General features: G+C 41.9%; 1 protein-coding gene across 4 annotated transcripts; it reads left to right on the forward strand.

The window, feature by feature from the left end:
• The first annotated feature begins 7,122 nt into the window (after positions 1–7,122).
• On the forward strand, positions 7,123–11,558 carry LOC128530403 (ATP-dependent DNA helicase PIF1-like). Of its 4 annotated transcripts, none has more exons than XM_053504337.1 (6): positions 7,123–9,635; positions 9,783–9,883; positions 10,052–10,150; positions 10,370–10,623; positions 10,789–11,036; positions 11,134–11,558. In XM_053504337.1, exon 1 carries the CDS (start codon positions 7,172–7,174, stop codon positions 9,335–9,337), a length of 2,166 nt encoding a protein of 721 aa, XP_053360312.1. In that variant the 5' UTR covers positions 7,123–7,171; the 3' UTR covers positions 9,338–9,635; positions 9,783–9,883; positions 10,052–10,150; positions 10,370–10,623; positions 10,789–11,036; positions 11,134–11,558. The 4 variants fall into 4 exon arrangements, 3 of the variants coding, with proteins under 3 accessions (XP_053360312.1, XP_053360314.1, XP_053360313.1); XM_053504339.1 differs by having other exon boundaries at positions 10,789–11,016; XM_053504338.1 differs by having other exon boundaries at positions 10,057–10,150.
• Positions 11,559–18,663: the final 7,105 nt, after the last annotated feature.

Genomic DNA, 18,663 nt, shown 5'->3' on the forward strand with positions numbered 1-18,663 from the left:
TATTAACCGCTGACTGAGGTGATTTGTTCATATTTTGTTCATATTATTAACCACTGACTGGGGTGATTTGTTCATATTATTAACCACTGACTGGGGTGATTTGTTCATATTATTAACCACTGACTGGGGTGATTTGTTCATATTATTAACCACTGACTGGGGTGATTTGTTCATATTATTAACCACTGACTGGGATGATTTGTTCATATTATTAACCACTGACTGGGGTGATTTGTTCATATTATTAACCGCTGACTGGGGTGATTTGTTCATATTATTAACCGCTGACTGAGGTGATTTGTTCATATTTTGTTCATATTATTAACCACTGACTGGGGTGATTTGTTCATATTATTAACCACTAACTGGGGTGATTTGTTTATATTATTAACCACTGACTGGGGTGATTTGTTTATATTATTAACCACTGACTGGGGTGATTTGTTCATATTATTAACCACTGACTGGGGTGATTTGTTTATATTTTGTTCATATTATTAACCACTGACTGGGGTGATTTGTTCATATTTTGTTTATATTATTAACCGCTGACTGAAGTGATTTCTTCATATTTTTAACCGCTGACTGAGGTGATTTGTTCATATTTTTATCAATTATTAAAATAATCGTTAGTTGCAGCCCTAAAAGGCAAAGAACTGCACAATGAGATGCATGATTCCCCCTTTCAGTCAGTTATGTGACTGACGAAAGTGCTACAAGAAAATAATTTAAAGACAAAAGTTATGTTTGTAGTTTGTAAAAATTATGCTTGTAGTTTATTCAGAATATAGTTAACTGACACGCAAATAACTCTTACACAGACAGGAGATTTGCGTTTCTGATTGGCTCAGAAAACCTTGGTACACAACCCCCTGCGCTTTCCGGACTTTTCCTGAGGTGAGTAGGATTGGTTCATAATTTTAACTGCATTGTGTAAAAACTAAACTTGAGAAATGAAATGTGTTTTTGTACAAGGCTATATATATATAAGATCTGTATTATAATTATAATAAGAGTCTCCTTATTATAGTAGACAAAGAACTGCACAATGAGCTGCATGATTACCCCTTTCAGTTAGTTATGTAACTGAGGAAAGTGCTACGCAAAAAATAATTTAAAGACAAAAATTATGTTTGTAGTTTATTCAGAATATAGTTAACTGACAGGCAAAATGACTCTTACACAGACAGGAGATTTGCGCTTCTGATTGGCTGAGCAACATTGTTACACAGCCCCAGAGACGCCCTACACTTTCCAGAATTTTCCTGGGGTGAGTAGGATTTGTTTATAATTTTAACTGCTTTGTGTAAAAACTAAAATTGAGAAATGAAATGTCTTTTTGTACAAGGCTATATATTAGACCTGTATTGTGTGAATAAGAATGTTATTGCAGGGAGTCTCCTTATTTTGGGAGAGATTAGGTTGAGGCTGGTTATCTAGAGTGTGTTGTATAAGTATAAAATTAGGTTTCTGTTAAATGTCTTTAATCATTTACTTGCTTTCTGGCTTTCTTCAGATTGATTTCTTCATTGAGCTTCAAGTTTCACATTTTGAGCTTCATCTCGTGACCAACTTGAGGTTTGTTGTATTATTTGTTTTTAGTACATTAAATAGTGCACTATGCTGGACCCCTGCCCACCTCCAAAAGTATAGGATCATGCAAAAAAGAAATTGTATTGTCAATCCTTAATTATGATCAGGTCTGTGGGGGTGTTTTTGTCTACAAAAACAAAGCTTCTTCCCTTAAAATCTTAGTTTATATTTTGTGTTTTATTTGCTATAATTCTTTTAGCGGGGGAAAAAAAAACTTTTTTGGTCTTTTTAACATTTTTATAATACAATTTACAATAACTAGAAACCTGCTTTAAATGACATGTAGAAACACATAGTGAAGGAAAACAGACAATTGTTTGCTACACGATTATGCATGGCATAATCTAAAAATAAACACAGAACCGGACAGTGACCATATGCTATTTAACTACATATAGTTACAAAATTGTATTGATTTTATTATGATTCAAAGTTTCAGAATTAAGCACTACATTGTGTTTATTGACATACATGTGATATAAAATGTGATATGTTAATGTTATGTTAATATGTTAACATATTAATAAAGTTTGTCCAATTTAATTATCTCTAATTAATGAGTTGTCATGAATTATCGTAATTATTTTCAGTTTTTATGTATTAAAGGATGCCTCGAAAAGGAAAGAGATCCCAGGCTCAAAAACTTCGTTGGCTTAAGGCAGACCTGACTGGACAGCCTACCGTCAATAAAGGTGTGACCCGGTCTTCTGATGGAGAACAGGCAGGAGACGGTGACAACACACCCAGGATGCTTTCACTGCATGCATCTCATTGCCAGAGTGATGCGAGGTATGATGTTTTTTCAAGAAATTATCAATGCTCGTGTATAGCTTTGACATTTCTTGCATACCACAGTGAAGGGACATGCTTCAAACAGCTTGATCTTGACAAAGTGTTAGAGGAGGGTGATGCTTTGTATGTCAGCACTAAAATGCAGCTCATCGCTGAGGGAAGATTTAGACACAATCATCTCAGCATGGATGAAGTACCTCTGAGCATTACAACTTGTAACCACAATTACAGTGTGCAGAAGTCAGAGGTCATGAGTGGATACTTGAGAGCCAGAGGAACTCCAGACATGGAAGATTGGTGGATTCCTCTCAGTGAAAGACTTCAGTGTCTTTCAACCGATGTCAGCCATGCACTTCTTCTTCTTTCTCCATCATTTATCGCTGTGTTCAAAGACAGATCTGGACGATATGGATATTTCGATTCACATTCTACAACTGCTGAAGGTTTGCCACATCCTACTAATTATGGAACTGCAGTTATGCTAACTTTCACTGAACTGAATGACTTTACCAACGCAATTCTGGAGCTTTTTCGGGATCATTCTGACCAAGCAGGCTATGAATTTATGCCTGTGTCATTTAAAATGGAGCAACAGTCTGCTGAAGTGTCCACATCATCAACTTGTGTGTCACTGCCACAAGTCGCTTCAACACTACAAGGACCACAAACAAGTGCTGGAGCCAGAAGCCAGAATGTCATAGACATCATGAAAAAAAATAAGCTGAAAAGAAGAAAAGAAATGCGGAGAATTGCAAATCAAAAGGAATGTGCCGGGCCTGAGGAAACAACTCCACACTTAGAAGAACAGAAAAAGAAGAGAAGGAAATATGAGAAAGAAAAGTATGCATCTACTTTGCAATTTCGAATGAAGAAAAAAGAGGTCAGCAAGGAAAAATACAATCAAGATTGTTTGTTCAGAAACAAAAAGAGAGAACACATGATCAAGAGGTACAACACTGATTCTTTCTTCAAGACAAAGGTGAAAGAAACCATGGTCAGGAGGTACCACACAGATGCTCTGTTTCAGAAGAAAATGAAGGACAACATGGTCAGGAGGTACCACACAGATGCCTTGTTTCAGAAGAAAATGAAGGACAACATGGTCAGGAGGTACCACACAGATGCTCTGTTTCAGAAGAAAATGAAGGACAACATGGTCAGGAGGTACCACACAGATGCTTTGTTTAAGAAGAAAATGAAGGACAACATGGTCAGGAGGTACCACACAGATGCTCTGTTTCAGAAAAAAATGAAGGACTACATGGTCAGAAGGTACCACACAGATGCTCTGTTTCAGAAGAAAATGAAGGACTACATGGTCAGGAGGTACCACACAGATGCTCTGTTTCAGAAGAAAATGAAGGACTACATGGTCAGGAGGTACCACATAGATGCTCATTTCCAGAGCAAAATGAAGGACTATGTGGTCAGGCGGTACCACACAGAAGCTCTGTTCCAGAAAAAAATGAAACAATACATGGCAAGACGATATGCAAATGACCCAAAGTTTCGATCACGTCACATTCTACTTTGCACTCTTCAAAAGAAACACAAGAGTCTCACCAATGCTGGATTTCAGATTCTGTATAAGCTGCAATGTGCGTTAAGGATCAAAAGAAAATATAAACTATACGTTCGTTCCAGCCATGATGCTACGAGACAGCCTTTGTCCAGGATTTTAATGCAAACAGCCATATCTGCGTTTCGTTGTCAGATTCTGCATGGACCAACTTACATCTGTACAGTCTGTCACAGAGCCTTGTTTCCAGATCAAGTCAGAGTATGTAAGAGGATAAATTACACCAAAGATGTTCAAATTGCAGCATGTTGCTTAAGCCGGAAATACGTTCATGTTTGTGACAACGCCTGCTCAGTTTCTTGTGTCGTTCCGGAAGAGAGAAGACAGGAATGGATCTGCCACACCTGCGACAGCCATCTTAAGAGAGGACACATGCCTTCAATTGCGGCAGCTAACAAACTTCAGCTGCCACCCATCCCCGCAGAATTAGCTGAATTGAATGTGCTTGAACGTCAGCTTATTGCCAAAGTTATACCATTTGCAAAAATGATTGCATTACCCAAAGGACAACAGAGAGCAGTGCATGGAGCTGTTGTTTGTGTGCCCTCTGAAGTTGAGAAGACCGTCAACACTCTGCCAAGACCTAGTAGTGAGTCCCAGCTACTACAGGTGAAGCTAAAGAGACACGTCAATTTTAAAGGATACCAGCACTTCCACACTGTGAATATGCACAATGTGCTAGCAGCTTTAATGGTACTGAAAGCAGTGCATTCGGAATACACGGACATCATCATAAGTGACACTGCCACCTTTGAATTTCCCCCTGATGATGAGGTAGAGGAGAAACAAGATGTTGGCGTTTCTGAAGAGGATGATCAGAATGTTAGCACAGAAGAAAAAGACGAGCTTAGGCCTGGCCTCACTCTTGACACGTGCATGCAGCCGCTTGACATCGGACAGGAGATCTTATCCTACGGCGAGGGAATCTTCAGCATCGCACCTGCTCAAGGAAAAAAGCCTGTGGGATTTTTCAAAATACCCAAACTGGAAGCCATGGCATTCCCTGTACAGTTCCCTACTGGAGAGAATACGATTGACGATGCCCGAGAAGTTGCATTATCTCCAAGCAGGTATTTCAATGTGAGACTGTTCTGTGTGGATACTCGGTTTGCAAAGGATCAAAGTTACCTTTTCTTCGCTCAGTTTGTGACTGAAACGCACTTGGCCAGAAACAGTATGTCTATCCAGTTGCGAAAGGGCAAACCCGTTACAAAAGACGGACGAAGAATCTCCAACAAGCTGCTTCAAGATGATCTCGAGGTTGAAAGACTGGTCCACAGCCGTGATGCAACAAGGTTCATGCAACCCTTGAGAGGCACTCCATCTTATTGGGAGAAAACACTGAGAGACCTACAGGCCATGATTAGGCAGTTAGGAACTCCGACTTTTTTTTGCACATTTAGCGCAGCTGAAATGCGATGGCCTGAAGTGATAGTGGCAATCAAGGCTCAGCAAGGTGAACAGGTTGTCTTTTCAGAGCTTGACTGGATGGAAAAATGTGAAATCCTACGAAGTAACCCTGTCACTGTCATGCGGATGTTCGAAAAACGAGTTGATGCATTAATGGCCCGCCTGCTTTTGTCACCTGCTCAACCCATTGGTGAAGTCGAGGACTACTTTTATCGAGTTGAGTTTCAAGCCAGAGGAAGTCCACATATTCATCTAGTGGTTTGGGTAAAGAATGCACCTCAATTCGAGAGCGATTTTGACAAGGATGTGTGTGAATTTGTGGACCGCTATATAACTTGTCAGTTGCCGGACCCTAGCGACGATCCCGAGCTTCATGGAATCGTCACTGAAGTTCAATTACACAGCAGGAACCACTCTAAATCATGCAAAAAAGGAAATGTTTTGTGTAGATTTGGATTCCCAAAACTGCCCATGCCGAAGACTGTGATAACCCGACCACAACTGGAGCCTTCTGAGGAAGAAGAAGAAAACGACCAGGAAAACGAAGAGGAAAGAAACCAGCTAGACAGGACGAAGTCAAGACAGGAAGCTGCTCGAAGAGCAATGGACAACGCCAGGCTAAAACTTAAGCCATTATGGGATATGCTGAATGATCCCCAAGCATCATTTAATAGTTTGTCAGATTTGCTGAGCGATTGTAATTTGTCCATGGAAGATTACATAAAGTACACTAAGGACCTGTCCACTTCCAGTGTGATTTTGCTGAAGCGTGATCCAAAGGAAGCTTGGGTGAATGGATACAATCCGGATTTGCTGAGGGCATGGAACGCCAACATGGACATTCAGTACATTCTTGACTCGTACAGCTGCATTATGTATATGTTGTCCTACATTTCCAAGCCAGAGCATGAAATGAACGAATTCCTGAAGACCGTGATCCAGAGTGTCCGTGAACAAGATGTAAATAAAAAGGACGAAATGAAGCATATAATGCAGGCCTACTCCAAACACAGGCAAGTAAGTGCTCAGGAATCTGTGGCACGAACGTGCAGCTTACCACTAAAGAAGTGTTCAAGAAGTGTGGTGTTTATACCGACGGATGATGATGCCCTGAAGATGAGTCTGCCCATCAGTGCCTTGCAAAGAAAAGATCCGGATTCAGAGGACGTTTGGATGTCGGGACTAATTGATAAATACAGAGCAAGGCCTAAAACAGAGGAGTTTGAAAACATGTGTCTGGCAGAGTTTGCGTCGAACTACCGTGTCGTGTATGGTCAGCAAGCGAAAGGAAAGAACGCTAAGCGACTGCTCAACAACATAGGCTATATTCAGAAGAGAACTGTTGGTAAGCCAGCAATTATCAGATATGCTCGGTTTTCAGAGAAGAAGAATCCGGAGAAGTTTTACGGAAGTTTGGTGAAACTTTATGTGCCACACCGCTTCAACGAACAGCTAAAACCTCAGCGTTATCCGACATACGAGGATTTTTACAAAACTGCATTTGTGGGACTTGCAGGATACGGTCTAAATTTCCCGGTACAGTCAATAGTAAAAGCAAACCAGCAGAAATACGAGAAACACAGCAAAGAAGTGGATGACGCTTTCGAACAGTTGCAACAGCAAGGACCATGTGAGAATGCTTGGACAGCTTTTGCCCCTGAAATTGAAATGGATCGTTTGGATTGTATTGCAGAGCAAGAAGACATCAATCCAGAAGAAGAGAAGGAACAAGAGGATGTACCGGAATATCAGGTTCTTCGTGACGATGGCGTTGTACCACGAATAGAGGCACCACAGATGACTGCTGAATTTGTGAGGAAGTTGTTCAGGAGCCTGAATGAGACACAGGCAGCCATGTTCTACACTGTCCGCCAGTGGTGCCTGAAGCGTGTGTGGGGTCATAATCCCGAACAGTTCTTCTACTTTGTGTCAGGTGGTGCTGGTTGTGGGAAATCGCACGTCATCAGGTGCATATACACAGAAGCCACCAAGATTCTGCGACAACTGCCTCGACTACGGGATGAAGGTGATCTCTCTGTACCTACAGTGCTGTTGACTGCATTTACTGGAACAGCAGCATTCAACATTTCTGGAAAGACACTGCATTCCCTTTTAAAACTGCCAAGGAGTTTGAAGCCACCTTATCAAGGACTTGGGAACACCCTTGATGAAGTAAGAGCAGGATTATGCAACGTGGAGATTCTTATTATTGATGAAGTATCCATGATTTCCAAGGACCTGTTTGCTTACGTTAACTGGAGATTTCAACAGATCAAAGGCAGCAAGAAACCATTTGGAGGAATCTCTTGTCTGGCCGTAGGAGACTTTTTTCAACTGCCACCGCTTGGGAAAGCCAAACCACTCTGCGTGTACGAAGAGGATGTGCTGGACTTCTGGAAGGATAACTTTCAAATGGTTACGCTCACCGAGGTAATGCGTCAAAAAGAAGACCTTGCTTTTGCGGAACTTTTGAACAGACTTCGAGTGAAGCAGAAGACTCAAGCTCTCGAGGAAGAGGACAGAGCTTTGTTAATCCAGGCCGCGAAGAACCGGGAAGACTGCCCGCATGATGCTCTACACGTATTTGCCACCAACAAAGAGGTTCACAAACACAATCTCGAAACTGTACAGGCACTTCACACTGACATCATTACGGTTGATGCCGAAGACTACAGGAAGGACCCAAAAATAGGACTGACGAAGAAACTTCACAAACCTGTCATCGGAAAAAGGGAAGACTTGCTCGACACCATTCAACTTGCAGTGGGAGTTCGTGTAATGGTGACTAGAAATCTGGATGTGGAAGATGGCATTGTTAATGGATCTTTTGGGAAAGTTGCAACCATAGTCACCACAACAAAAGATGGAATTGCCACGGTGCAAAGGCTTGGACTTCAGCTGGACAATCCAAATGCAGGTCAGAAACATCGCAAAAAGGGACAAGGTGAAGATGATGTCTTGGTTTACATTGAGAGATCGGAAGAAAATCTAAGGAAAGGAGTAGTTCGTCGACAGTTCCCCATCAAGCTAGCCTATGCCTGCACAGCTCACAAGGTTCAAGGAATGACCATGCAATCTGCTGTAGTGTCGCTGAAGAAGATTTTCGAGCCGGGAATGGCCTATGTTGCCCTCAGCAGAACGACTTCATTGAGTGGATTACATATTACGGACTTTGATGAAAAGAAGATATATGCTAATCCCGAAATAACCATCTCTTTGCAAAACATGAAAAAAGCAAACCTTGAAGGAGTCATGCCACTTCTGCACCAAGTAAAGGAGGCAAGCCACGACCATACTTTTACAATCGTTCATCACAACACCGAAGGACTAGCATCCCACATCGAGGACGTTAGATGCCATCATGAGCTGCAACTTTCGGATATTCTTTGTTTGACGGAAACCCACCTGTCCGGCTCATGTATTTCTCCACATCTCCAATTAGAAGGATACAAGATGTTTGCACGAAATCGACACGTCTCCTACTCCACACATGCAGAAATTGCAAAGAAAGATGGTGGTGGGGTTGCAATATTTTGCAAAGAAGACATCCAAGCGCAGCCCCGCCAGTACATTCAAAATGTCACGGACCTGGAGTTTGTCGTCATCAACGTGGACACTCCGATGAATGCAACAATTGCTGCTGTGTACAGGCCACCACACTACAGTCTGGAGAAATTCCTGCCAAACTTAAGAAGCCTACTCGATTATGTGGAAATGATGAAGAAGAATCCTGTCATCATCTGCGGAGACTTTAATGAAGACCTCCTTTCTCCTGGAAAAAAGCCTATAAACGACATGTTTCAATCCAAGGGCTACACACAACTGATCACAACAGCGACGACTGAAAAGGACACATTGTTGGATCAGATTTACATCTCTCATCTTGACATCTGCATCCAGTCAGGTGTATTACAGACTTACCACAGTTATCACAATCCTGTATACTGCATTTTGCGCAAATGAGTTTCTGAGGTTGATGATAATAGTTTTTGTGGTTGGGGGTTCTGTTTTGGTATATAGAACCAGGGACACTGAGGTTTAATGAAAGTAAGCCAATTTGTAAAAAAGTTTAAAGATGTTGAGATGTTGAGCAAAGCAGCAGCAGTGAGGATCAGTGGCAGGTTCAGTGAAGACTTGAGGGAGCGAGAGCAGCAGGTCCACAAAGGATTCGCAAGAATAGGGCGGCATCTTCAGCGAGACAGCAGGAAGTGAGAGCAGCAGGAACAGTTAGTGAGACACACACTAACATGAAGACAGCAAGGTAAAGGCAGAGGCATTAAGACACTGTTGTAGTATATTTACTAAGATTTGTTTTTAATATTTCAATACAGGTTTTGAAATGTTAGAAGTAAAAGTTTACCCTTAAATTTATGTTGTGCAATCTTTAATGTTAAAATGGTATAAGTAGAAATGGATGCACAAGAATAGTGCAGCATCTTCAGCGAGACAGCAGGAAGTGAGAGCAGCAGGAACAGTTAGTGAGTTCCACACTAACATGAAGACAGCAAGGTAAAGGCAGAGGCATTAAGACACTGTCATAGTATATTTAATAAGATTTGTTCTTAATATTTCAATACAGGTTTTGAAATGTTAGAAGAAAAAGTTTAACTTTAAATTTGTGTTCTACAATCTTTACTGACTTAGTAAATGCATTCCATCTTCTGTCATTAATGTCAGAGAAGACTTGGGAGAGCGAGAGCAGCAGGTCCACAAAGGATGCACAAGAATAGTGTGGCATCTTCAGTGAGGAAGCAGGAAGTGAGAGCAGCAGGAACAGTTAGTGAGAAACACACTAACATGAAGATAGCAACGTGAGGGGAGAAGCATTAAGACACTGTTGTAGTATATTTAGTAAGATATTTTTTAAATGTTTTCCTTCAATCTAGGTTTTGAAATGTTTTAAGTAGAAGTTTACCCTTAAATTTGTGTCCTGGAGTCTTTACTGACTGTAGTAAACTCATTCCATCTTCTGTCGTTAATGTTTGCCTTTTAAAGTTACAGGAGGAATTCGGATACAATAGCAAGAACAGGACAAGATTCCTCAAGATACAATCTTAAGCTAAGTTTAACCACTCTATTTCATTTCAATCAATGTACTACGTCACCACATTTTCAGAAAAATTTTAATCTAATTGTTGATTTTAATGTTTCAGCCACAGTTGAAGTGAGAACGCCTGAGAAGGCCTGTTGACAACAAGAGGAGCAAATGGCAGTGACTGAGGGATCAAGACTACTGCGATAGCAATGAGGTAAAATAAAAACGTGACAGAAAAACATTTATAATGAAAATTTTCAAAAATGGTTGATCATACATATCTCTTTGCAGACCATTGTGTTTCATTAGTTTAGTTTTGAAAAATCACACCAGTTTACATCACAAAACGTTTAAGACATCTTGTTTATCTCCACCTCAGGATATCCTCACTACTGTCATGCCAGATCAAGCAGCTGGTCGAAGGGGGATGCTTCGTGTGACCCTGCCTGCTTCGTGTGACCCTGCCTGCTTCGTGTGACCCTGCCTGCTTCGTGTGACTCTGCCTGCTTCGTGTGACCCTGCCTGCTTCGTGTGACCCTGCCTGCTTCGTGTGACCCTGCCTGCTTCGTGTGACCCTGCCTGCTTCGTGTGACCCTGCCTGCTTCGAGTGAGCCCTGCCTGTTGCATGTGAGCCCTGTCTGCTTGTTTTAATGTTTATAGACTATTTAGATATGTTAAATATCAATACTTGTCTTAATATAAAACTTTGGAATTGTCTCCCCAGCGACACACTGTATAAATGAAGATCAATTCCTGCTACCTGTTTCACCCAGATGAGGATGGGTTCCCTGTTGAGTCTGGTTCCTCTCAAGGTTTCTTCCTATTACCATCTCAGGGAGTTTTCCTTGCCACTGTCGCCCTCAGCTTGCTCACCAGGGACAATCTGACCATTTTGATTAATACACATTCACATTCCATACAAACTTCAATAATTCTTTTGATTGTGTAAAGCTGCTTTGCGACAATGTCAGTTGTTAAAAGCACTATGCAAATAAAATTAAATTGAATACTGCTGTAATTAGCTTTACTTAGAGTTTTTCTGTGTATTACATTAATAATGTGTTCACTATTATGCTTATATTATTGTGCTATTTTTCTGTATATTATTTGTTTTTATTTAATGTAACGCTGCTTTGTGAAAAGCACTATGTAAATAGAATTGCATTTGAATTATAAATTGTTTTAGTTCATGAAATTATTTGTTTGAATTTCAAAGTATGTTTATATTTTATATGTGAAATAATTAATATTAGTTCACAATGTTATGCTGGTTTTGTTATTTCCTGTAAGATGACTTTAATTGATCTGATTTAAGTAATTTCTAATAAATTGTCCAACTGTTGCATAGACCCCTTTGTATATTTTGTCAAAAGATTTCAGGTAAAGTTAATAGGTGTGGATAGAAAAAAGTATATTTGGGTCAAAGGAATGTGGTTAGGAAAGTTATATAGAGGTTAATATTGGTGAAATAAAAACAAAAGAATGATAAGCCATTAACAAAAGAGAAATCAGGAAATATGAATAGAAGCAATATTGTCTTATTGTCATATCACTGCTATACCAGCATTTAAATGTTGTTTTTCAAAGAGAACTGAAGGAAACACTTCAGTAATACTGGGGCCAGAGTTTCGCCACGGCAAGCACCACTCACATTTTCTTCAGGAAATGTACCTCTCTAGTTAGTGGTGCTTGCAAAGCATCACTATTGTTATCTTGCAAAATTCTTCCGTACAAAAGTTTGGCGCGTAACTAGTCCCGCACCGTTTGTCATAGACCCATGAGTGAGGTGTCAAATCGTGCGGCTTATACGGGAATGGGGTGCTATGACTTTTATAAGGGGTGGGCGGTTAATTGCCCCCGCAGGGGGCAATTAACCGGCCAAAAAATCCCATAGACTTAACATTGAGGCCAACTTTGACGGATTGTAGCGCAGAGAGTGAAATTTGTAGAGACGTCAGATTTACCACATTTGAAGAGGATTGCAGCCTGTGTCAGATGATACCCCGCACAGGGGAATAAGTTCGACCCCCGGGGCAAGAGAGGTCCCCAAAGTTGCCCCATAGAATTTGAATGGGGATTTTGGCGACTTTGCCCATTGACTTATAATGGGAATTTTAAAAAATTACTAGTGCCGCACCGTTCGTCGTAGACCCATGAATGAGGTGTCAACCCGTGCGGCTTATTCGGGAGTAGGTTGCTTTGACTGTTTGAAGGGGTGGGTGGTTAATTGCCCCCGCAGGGGGCAATTAACCACCCACAGACTTAACACTGACAACAACTTTGACTGAGTCCCGCACCGTTCGTCGTAGACCCACGAATGAGGTGTCAAACCGTGCGGCTTATTTGGGAGTAGGGTGCTCTGACTGTTTGAAGGGGTGGGTGGTTAATTGCCCCCGCAGGCGGCAATTAACCACCCACAGACTTAACATTGAGACCAACTTTGACTGAGTCCCATGAGTGAGGTGTCAAACCGTGCGGCCTCTCTCCGGGAACGGGGTGCTGTGACTTTTCTAAGGGGTGGGTGGTTAATTGCCCCCGCAGGGGGCAATTAACCGCCCACAGACTTAACACTGAGAACAACTTTGACTAAGTCTTGCACCGTTCGTCGTAGACCCATGAATGAGGTGTCAAACCGTGCGGCTTATTCGGGAGTAGGCTGCTTTGACTGTTTGAAGGGGTGGGTGGTTAATTGCCCCCGCAGGGGGCAATTAACCACTCACAGACTTAACATTGTGACCAACTTTGACTGATTCCCATGAGTGAGGTGTCAAACCGTGTGGCCCATCTCCGGGAACAGGGTGCTGTGACTTTTCTAAGGGGTGGGTGGTTAATTGCCCCCGCAGGGGGCAATTAACCACCCACAGACTTAAAATTGATTTAACTGTGGAACCGACTGTCGTAGAGACACTCTTTTGCATTTATCATCATGCTCATAAGCCACGCCCCCTAGCACCCTCATTAGCATGCTGTTAGCATGATGCTAACGCGATTAGCATTTTGCTAGCATGACGCTAACAAAATTAGCATCTTGCTAGCGTTATGCTAATTTCATCAGCACATCGCTAGCATGATGCTAACGCTATTAGCATGTCGCTAGCATTATGCTAACTTTTCGCTAATTACATGTATAGAATGTTCCTAGCATCATGCTAGTGTGATTAGCATGATGTTTAGCTGGTTAGCATGATGCTAGCATGATGCTAGCTATATTAGCATGTTGCTATCAAGATCCCATTGTCGAAGAGATATGGGGGGCCAGAGTTTCGCCACGGCAAGCACCACTCACATTTTCTTCAGGAAATGTACCTCTCTAGTTATTATTATTATTTTTATTCTTCCGTACAAAGTTTGGCGCGTAACTAGTCCCGCACCGTTTGTCGTAGACCCATGAGAGAGGAGTCAAATCGTGCGGCTTATACGGGAATGGGGTGCTATGACTTTTCTAAGGGGTGGGCGGTTAATTGCCCCCGCAGGGGGCAATTAACCGGCCAAAAAATCCCATAGACTTAACATTGCGGCCAACTTTGACGGATTGTAGCGCAGAGAGGGGATTTTGTAGAAACGTCAAATTTACGACATTTGAAGAGGTTTGCAGCCTGTGTCAGAAGATACCCCGCACAAGGGTATAAGTTTTACCCCCGGGGCAAGAGAGGTCCCCAAAGTTGCCCCATTGACTCATAATACGGATTTTGGGGAATAACTAGTCCCGCACCGTTCATCGCAGACCCATGAATGAGGTGTTAAACCGTGCAGAATATTCGGGAATAGTTTTCTATGACTTTTCTAAAGGGGTGGGCGGTTAATTGCCCCCGCAGGGGGCAATTAACCGCCCACAGACTTAACACTGAGAACAACTTTGAGTCCCGCACCGTTCGTCGTAGACCCATAAATGAGGTGTCAAACCGTGCGGCTTATTCAGGAGTAGGGTGCTCTGACTGTTCGAAGGGGTGGGTGGTTAATTGCCCCCGCAGGGGGCAATTAACCACCCACAGACTTAACATTGAGACCAACTTTGACCGAGTCCGATGAGTGAGGTGTCAAACCGTGCGCCTTATTCGGGAATGGGGTTCTGTGAGTCTACTAAGAGGTGGGTGGTTAATTGCCCCCGCAGGGGGCAATTAACCACCCACAGACTTAACATTGAGACTAACTTTGACCGAGTCCGATGAGTGAGGTGTCAAACCGTGCGCCTTATTCCGGAACGGGGTGCTGTGAGTCTACTAAGAGGTGGGTGGTTAATTGCCCCCTGCGGGGGCAATTAACCGCCCACAGACTTAACACTGAGAACAACTTTGAGTCCCGCACCGTTCGTCGTAGACCCATAAATGAGGTGTCAAACCGTGCGGCTTATTCAGGAGTAGGGTGCTCTGACTGTTCGAAGGGGTGGGTGGTTAATTGCCCCCGCAGGGGGCAATTAACCACCCACAGACTTAACATTGAGACTAACTTTGACCGAGTCCGATGAGTGAGGTGTCAAACCGTGCGCCTTATTCCGGAACGGGGTGCTCTGAGTCTACTAAGAGGTGGGTGGTTAATTGCTCCCGCAGGGGGCAATTAACCACCCACAGACTTAACATTGAGACCAACTTTGACCGAGTCCGATGAGTGAGGTGTCAAACCGTGCGCCTTATTCGGGAATGGGGTTCTGTGAGTCTACTAAGAGGTGGGTGGTTAATTGCCCCCGCAGGGGGCAATTAACCACCCACAGACTTAACATTGAGACCAACTTTGACCGAGTCCCATGAGTGAAGTGTCAAACCATGCGCTTTATTCGGGAACGGGGTGCTGTGAGTCTACTAAGGGGTGGGTGGTTAATTGCCCCCACAGACTTATGCGGGGGCAATTAACCACCCACAGACTTAACATTGAGACCAACTTTGACCGATTCCCATGAGTGAAGTGTCAAACCATGCGCTTTATTCGGGAACGGGGTGCTGTGAGTCTACTAAGGGGTGGGTGGTTAATTGCCCCCACAGACTTATGCGGGGGCAATTAACCACCCACAGACTTAACATTGAGACCAACTTTGACCGATTCCCATGAGTGAAGTGTCAAACCGTGCGCCTTATTCGGGAATGGGGTCTTGTGACTCTTCTAAGGGGTGGGTGGTTAATTGCCCCCGCAGACTTATGCGGGGGCAATTAACCACCCACAGACTTAACATTAAGACTAACTTTGACCGATTCCCATGAGTAAGGTGTCAAACCGTGCGCCTTATTCGGCAATGGGGTGCTGTGACTTTTGGTAGGGATTCGTTCCATGGTTTTCCCGAAATTCCCCAAAAACCACCTTTTATGGATTGGGTCCATGTTTTGATATCTTTCACGGTTGCTTCACAAGAGCAGTTTAAGTTTGATGAAAATTTTGATTTTTCATGAAATGTGCCACTGTCAACTGCCATATTCCAAGAGTGTGAATCGGTGGGTCTCTTTACACTGTCGCCACGTCGGTATAATACATTCTATGGGCATGAGGATTCAATATGTCGTAGTCAGGAAGTTTCTGCCACTTACGGTGAAAGAATTTTTGCAATCGGAACTACGATTCTCCATTGGGAAGCGTTAGTTTGAGGGATTAATTCCTGTTTTCTGTTCTCTGTGTCTGTCACAGAGGAGTGTGCGTGCGCCCCCGCACCCCTCCACCACTGACAAGAGTTACCATAGTAACAAGTCTTTACAGCTAATTATTGATAAACAGTCTCTCTCTCTCTCACTCAGAGTTTAAAACTTAGCACTTTACTTTACTTAACTATATTGGCTTTTTGCTCTTAACATGATTAGTGTGATGCTAGCATGGTGTTAAGCTGATTAGCATGTTGCTAGCATGAAAATATTGCTGAGATGATGCTACATATAATCATGCTAGCAACAGCTAAGCATGTCAGCATTATGTTAGCAGGGTGGACTCATTTCATTCAGGCAAACAACCAGTCTCTCATGATCATTGTGAAGTTGTTAAGCCACACCCCAGCATGTGGGTGATCCCCAGTAAATGTGTATGAATCAAAATGTTCAGATAGCCTTTGATTTCTTCAATAACAGGTGCCACGCTACTCCCTAGCTACAAAACAGAGTACCCTAAAAACCATAAAACTCTTAGACTTTTCAATTCAATTCAATTCAATTTTATTTGTATGGTGCTTTTAACAATTACTCAATCAAAATAAATTATGAAAGGATGTATGAAATGTGAATGTGTACGAAGACTACCCTTCTCACATATGTATAAAAAAAAAAAAGTAAGGCTGCATGACTGTGCTTCTGATTGGCTGAGCACCGTTGTGACACTGCCTGGAGACGGCCGCCACTTGCCCCTCCGATTGGCTGAGCATTATCGTAACACCGCCTCTGAGACGCCCCCTGATTGCCAGAATCTTCTCGAGGTAAGTGGAATCGGTTCATATTTTTAACTGCTGTGTGTAAAAACTAAATTTGAGAAATTAAATGTTTGTGTACAAGGCCATATATATTAGACCTGTATTGTGTGAAAAAGGGTGTTATTGCAGTAATAAGAGTCTCCTTGTTATAGATAGGGCTGCAACAACGAATCGATAAAAATCGATTACTAAAATAGTTGCCAACGAATTTTATAATCGTTTCGTTGTGTCGCGCGACGCGGAGACATTTGATAAAAAAAAAAAAAAAACTTCAGTTAAGCGCGGAGCGGAGTAAACGCACGCGGTGTTGTGCACTAATGCTAGCATAGTTCGGCGCCGACAGGGTTTAGCAAAAAAAAAAAAAAACATTACAAGCGGAGGTAGAGGAAAGAAATATGGCGGAGGATGCTGCTCGTCTCTTACTGGTGTAATTAACAGCCGTGCACGCGTGTACTGTTAACTATAACACTGTGACCACGCGTGTATGTAAAACATTTTATTTTGTGTCTGTTTGCCTGTGTGTACAGCGCGCCTCATTACAGACGTTAAAAATCCATTTCCTTGCTCTGCTCACGGCTTAGCCTGCTCTGTGTGTGTGTGTGTGTGTCTCTGTCTGTCTGTGTGCGCGCGCGTGTCATTGGAGACACACACACAGACACTGTTATGCCCTAAAATACCCCCCTCCCATGGATTGCACCCCTCAACATAATCGCAATTAAATATTGTATTAGAACATAAATTCATAGGTTAATGGCTTACAAATTACAAATAGCATGAGACAAGAAAATAAACTAAGAAATAAAAAATGAATTAACCGCTGACTGAGGTGATTTGTTCATATTTTGTTCATATTATTAACCACTGACTGGGGTGATTTGTTCATATTTTGTTCATATTTTTAACCACTGACTAGGGTGATTTGTTCATATTTTGTTCATATTATTAACCACTGACTGGGGTGATTTGTTCATATTATTAACCGCTGACTGGGGTGATTTGTTCATATTTTGTTCATATTTTTAACCGCTGACTGGGGTGATTTGTTCATATTTTGTTCATATTTTTAACCACTGACTAGGGTGATTTGTTCATATTTTTAACCACTGACTGGGGTGATTTGTTCATATTTTGTTCATATTATTAACCACTGACTGGGGTGATTTGTTCATATTTTGTTCATTTTATTAACCGCTGACTGGGGTGATTTGTTCATATTTTGTTCATATTTTTAACCACTGACTGGGGTGATTTGTTTATATTATTAACCACTGACTGGGGTGATTTGTTCATATTTTTAACCGCTGACCGGGGTGATTTGTTCATATTATTAACCGCTGACTGGGGTGATTTGTTCATATTTTGTTCATTTTATTAACCGCTGACTGGGGTGATTTGTTTATATTTTGTTCATATTATTAACCACTGACTGGGGTGATTTGTTCATATTATTAACCGCTGACTGGGGTGATTTGTTCATATTTTGTTCATATTATTAACCGCTGACTGGGGTGATTTGTTCATATTTTGTTCATATTATTAACCGCTGACTGGGGTGATTTGTTCATATTTTGTTCATATTTTTAACCACTGACTGGGGTGATTTGTTCATATTTTTAACCACTGACTGGGGTGATTTGTTCATATTTTTTAACCGCTGACTGGGGTGATTTGTTCATATTTTGTTCATATTATTAACCGCTGACTGGGGTGATTTGTTCATATTTTGTTCATATTTTTAACCGCTGACTGGGGTGATTTGTTCATATTATTAACCACTGACTGGGGTGATTTGTTCATATTATTAACCACTGACTGGGGTGATTTGTTCATATTATTAACCACTGACTGGGGTGATTTGTTCATATTATTAACCGCTGA

This window comes from Clarias gariepinus, chromosome 9 (assembly GCF_024256425.1).
Source record: "Clarias gariepinus isolate MV-2021 ecotype Netherlands chromosome 9, CGAR_prim_01v2, whole genome shotgun sequence".
Lineage (NCBI taxonomy): Eukaryota > Metazoa > Chordata > Actinopteri > Siluriformes > Clariidae > Clarias > Clarias gariepinus.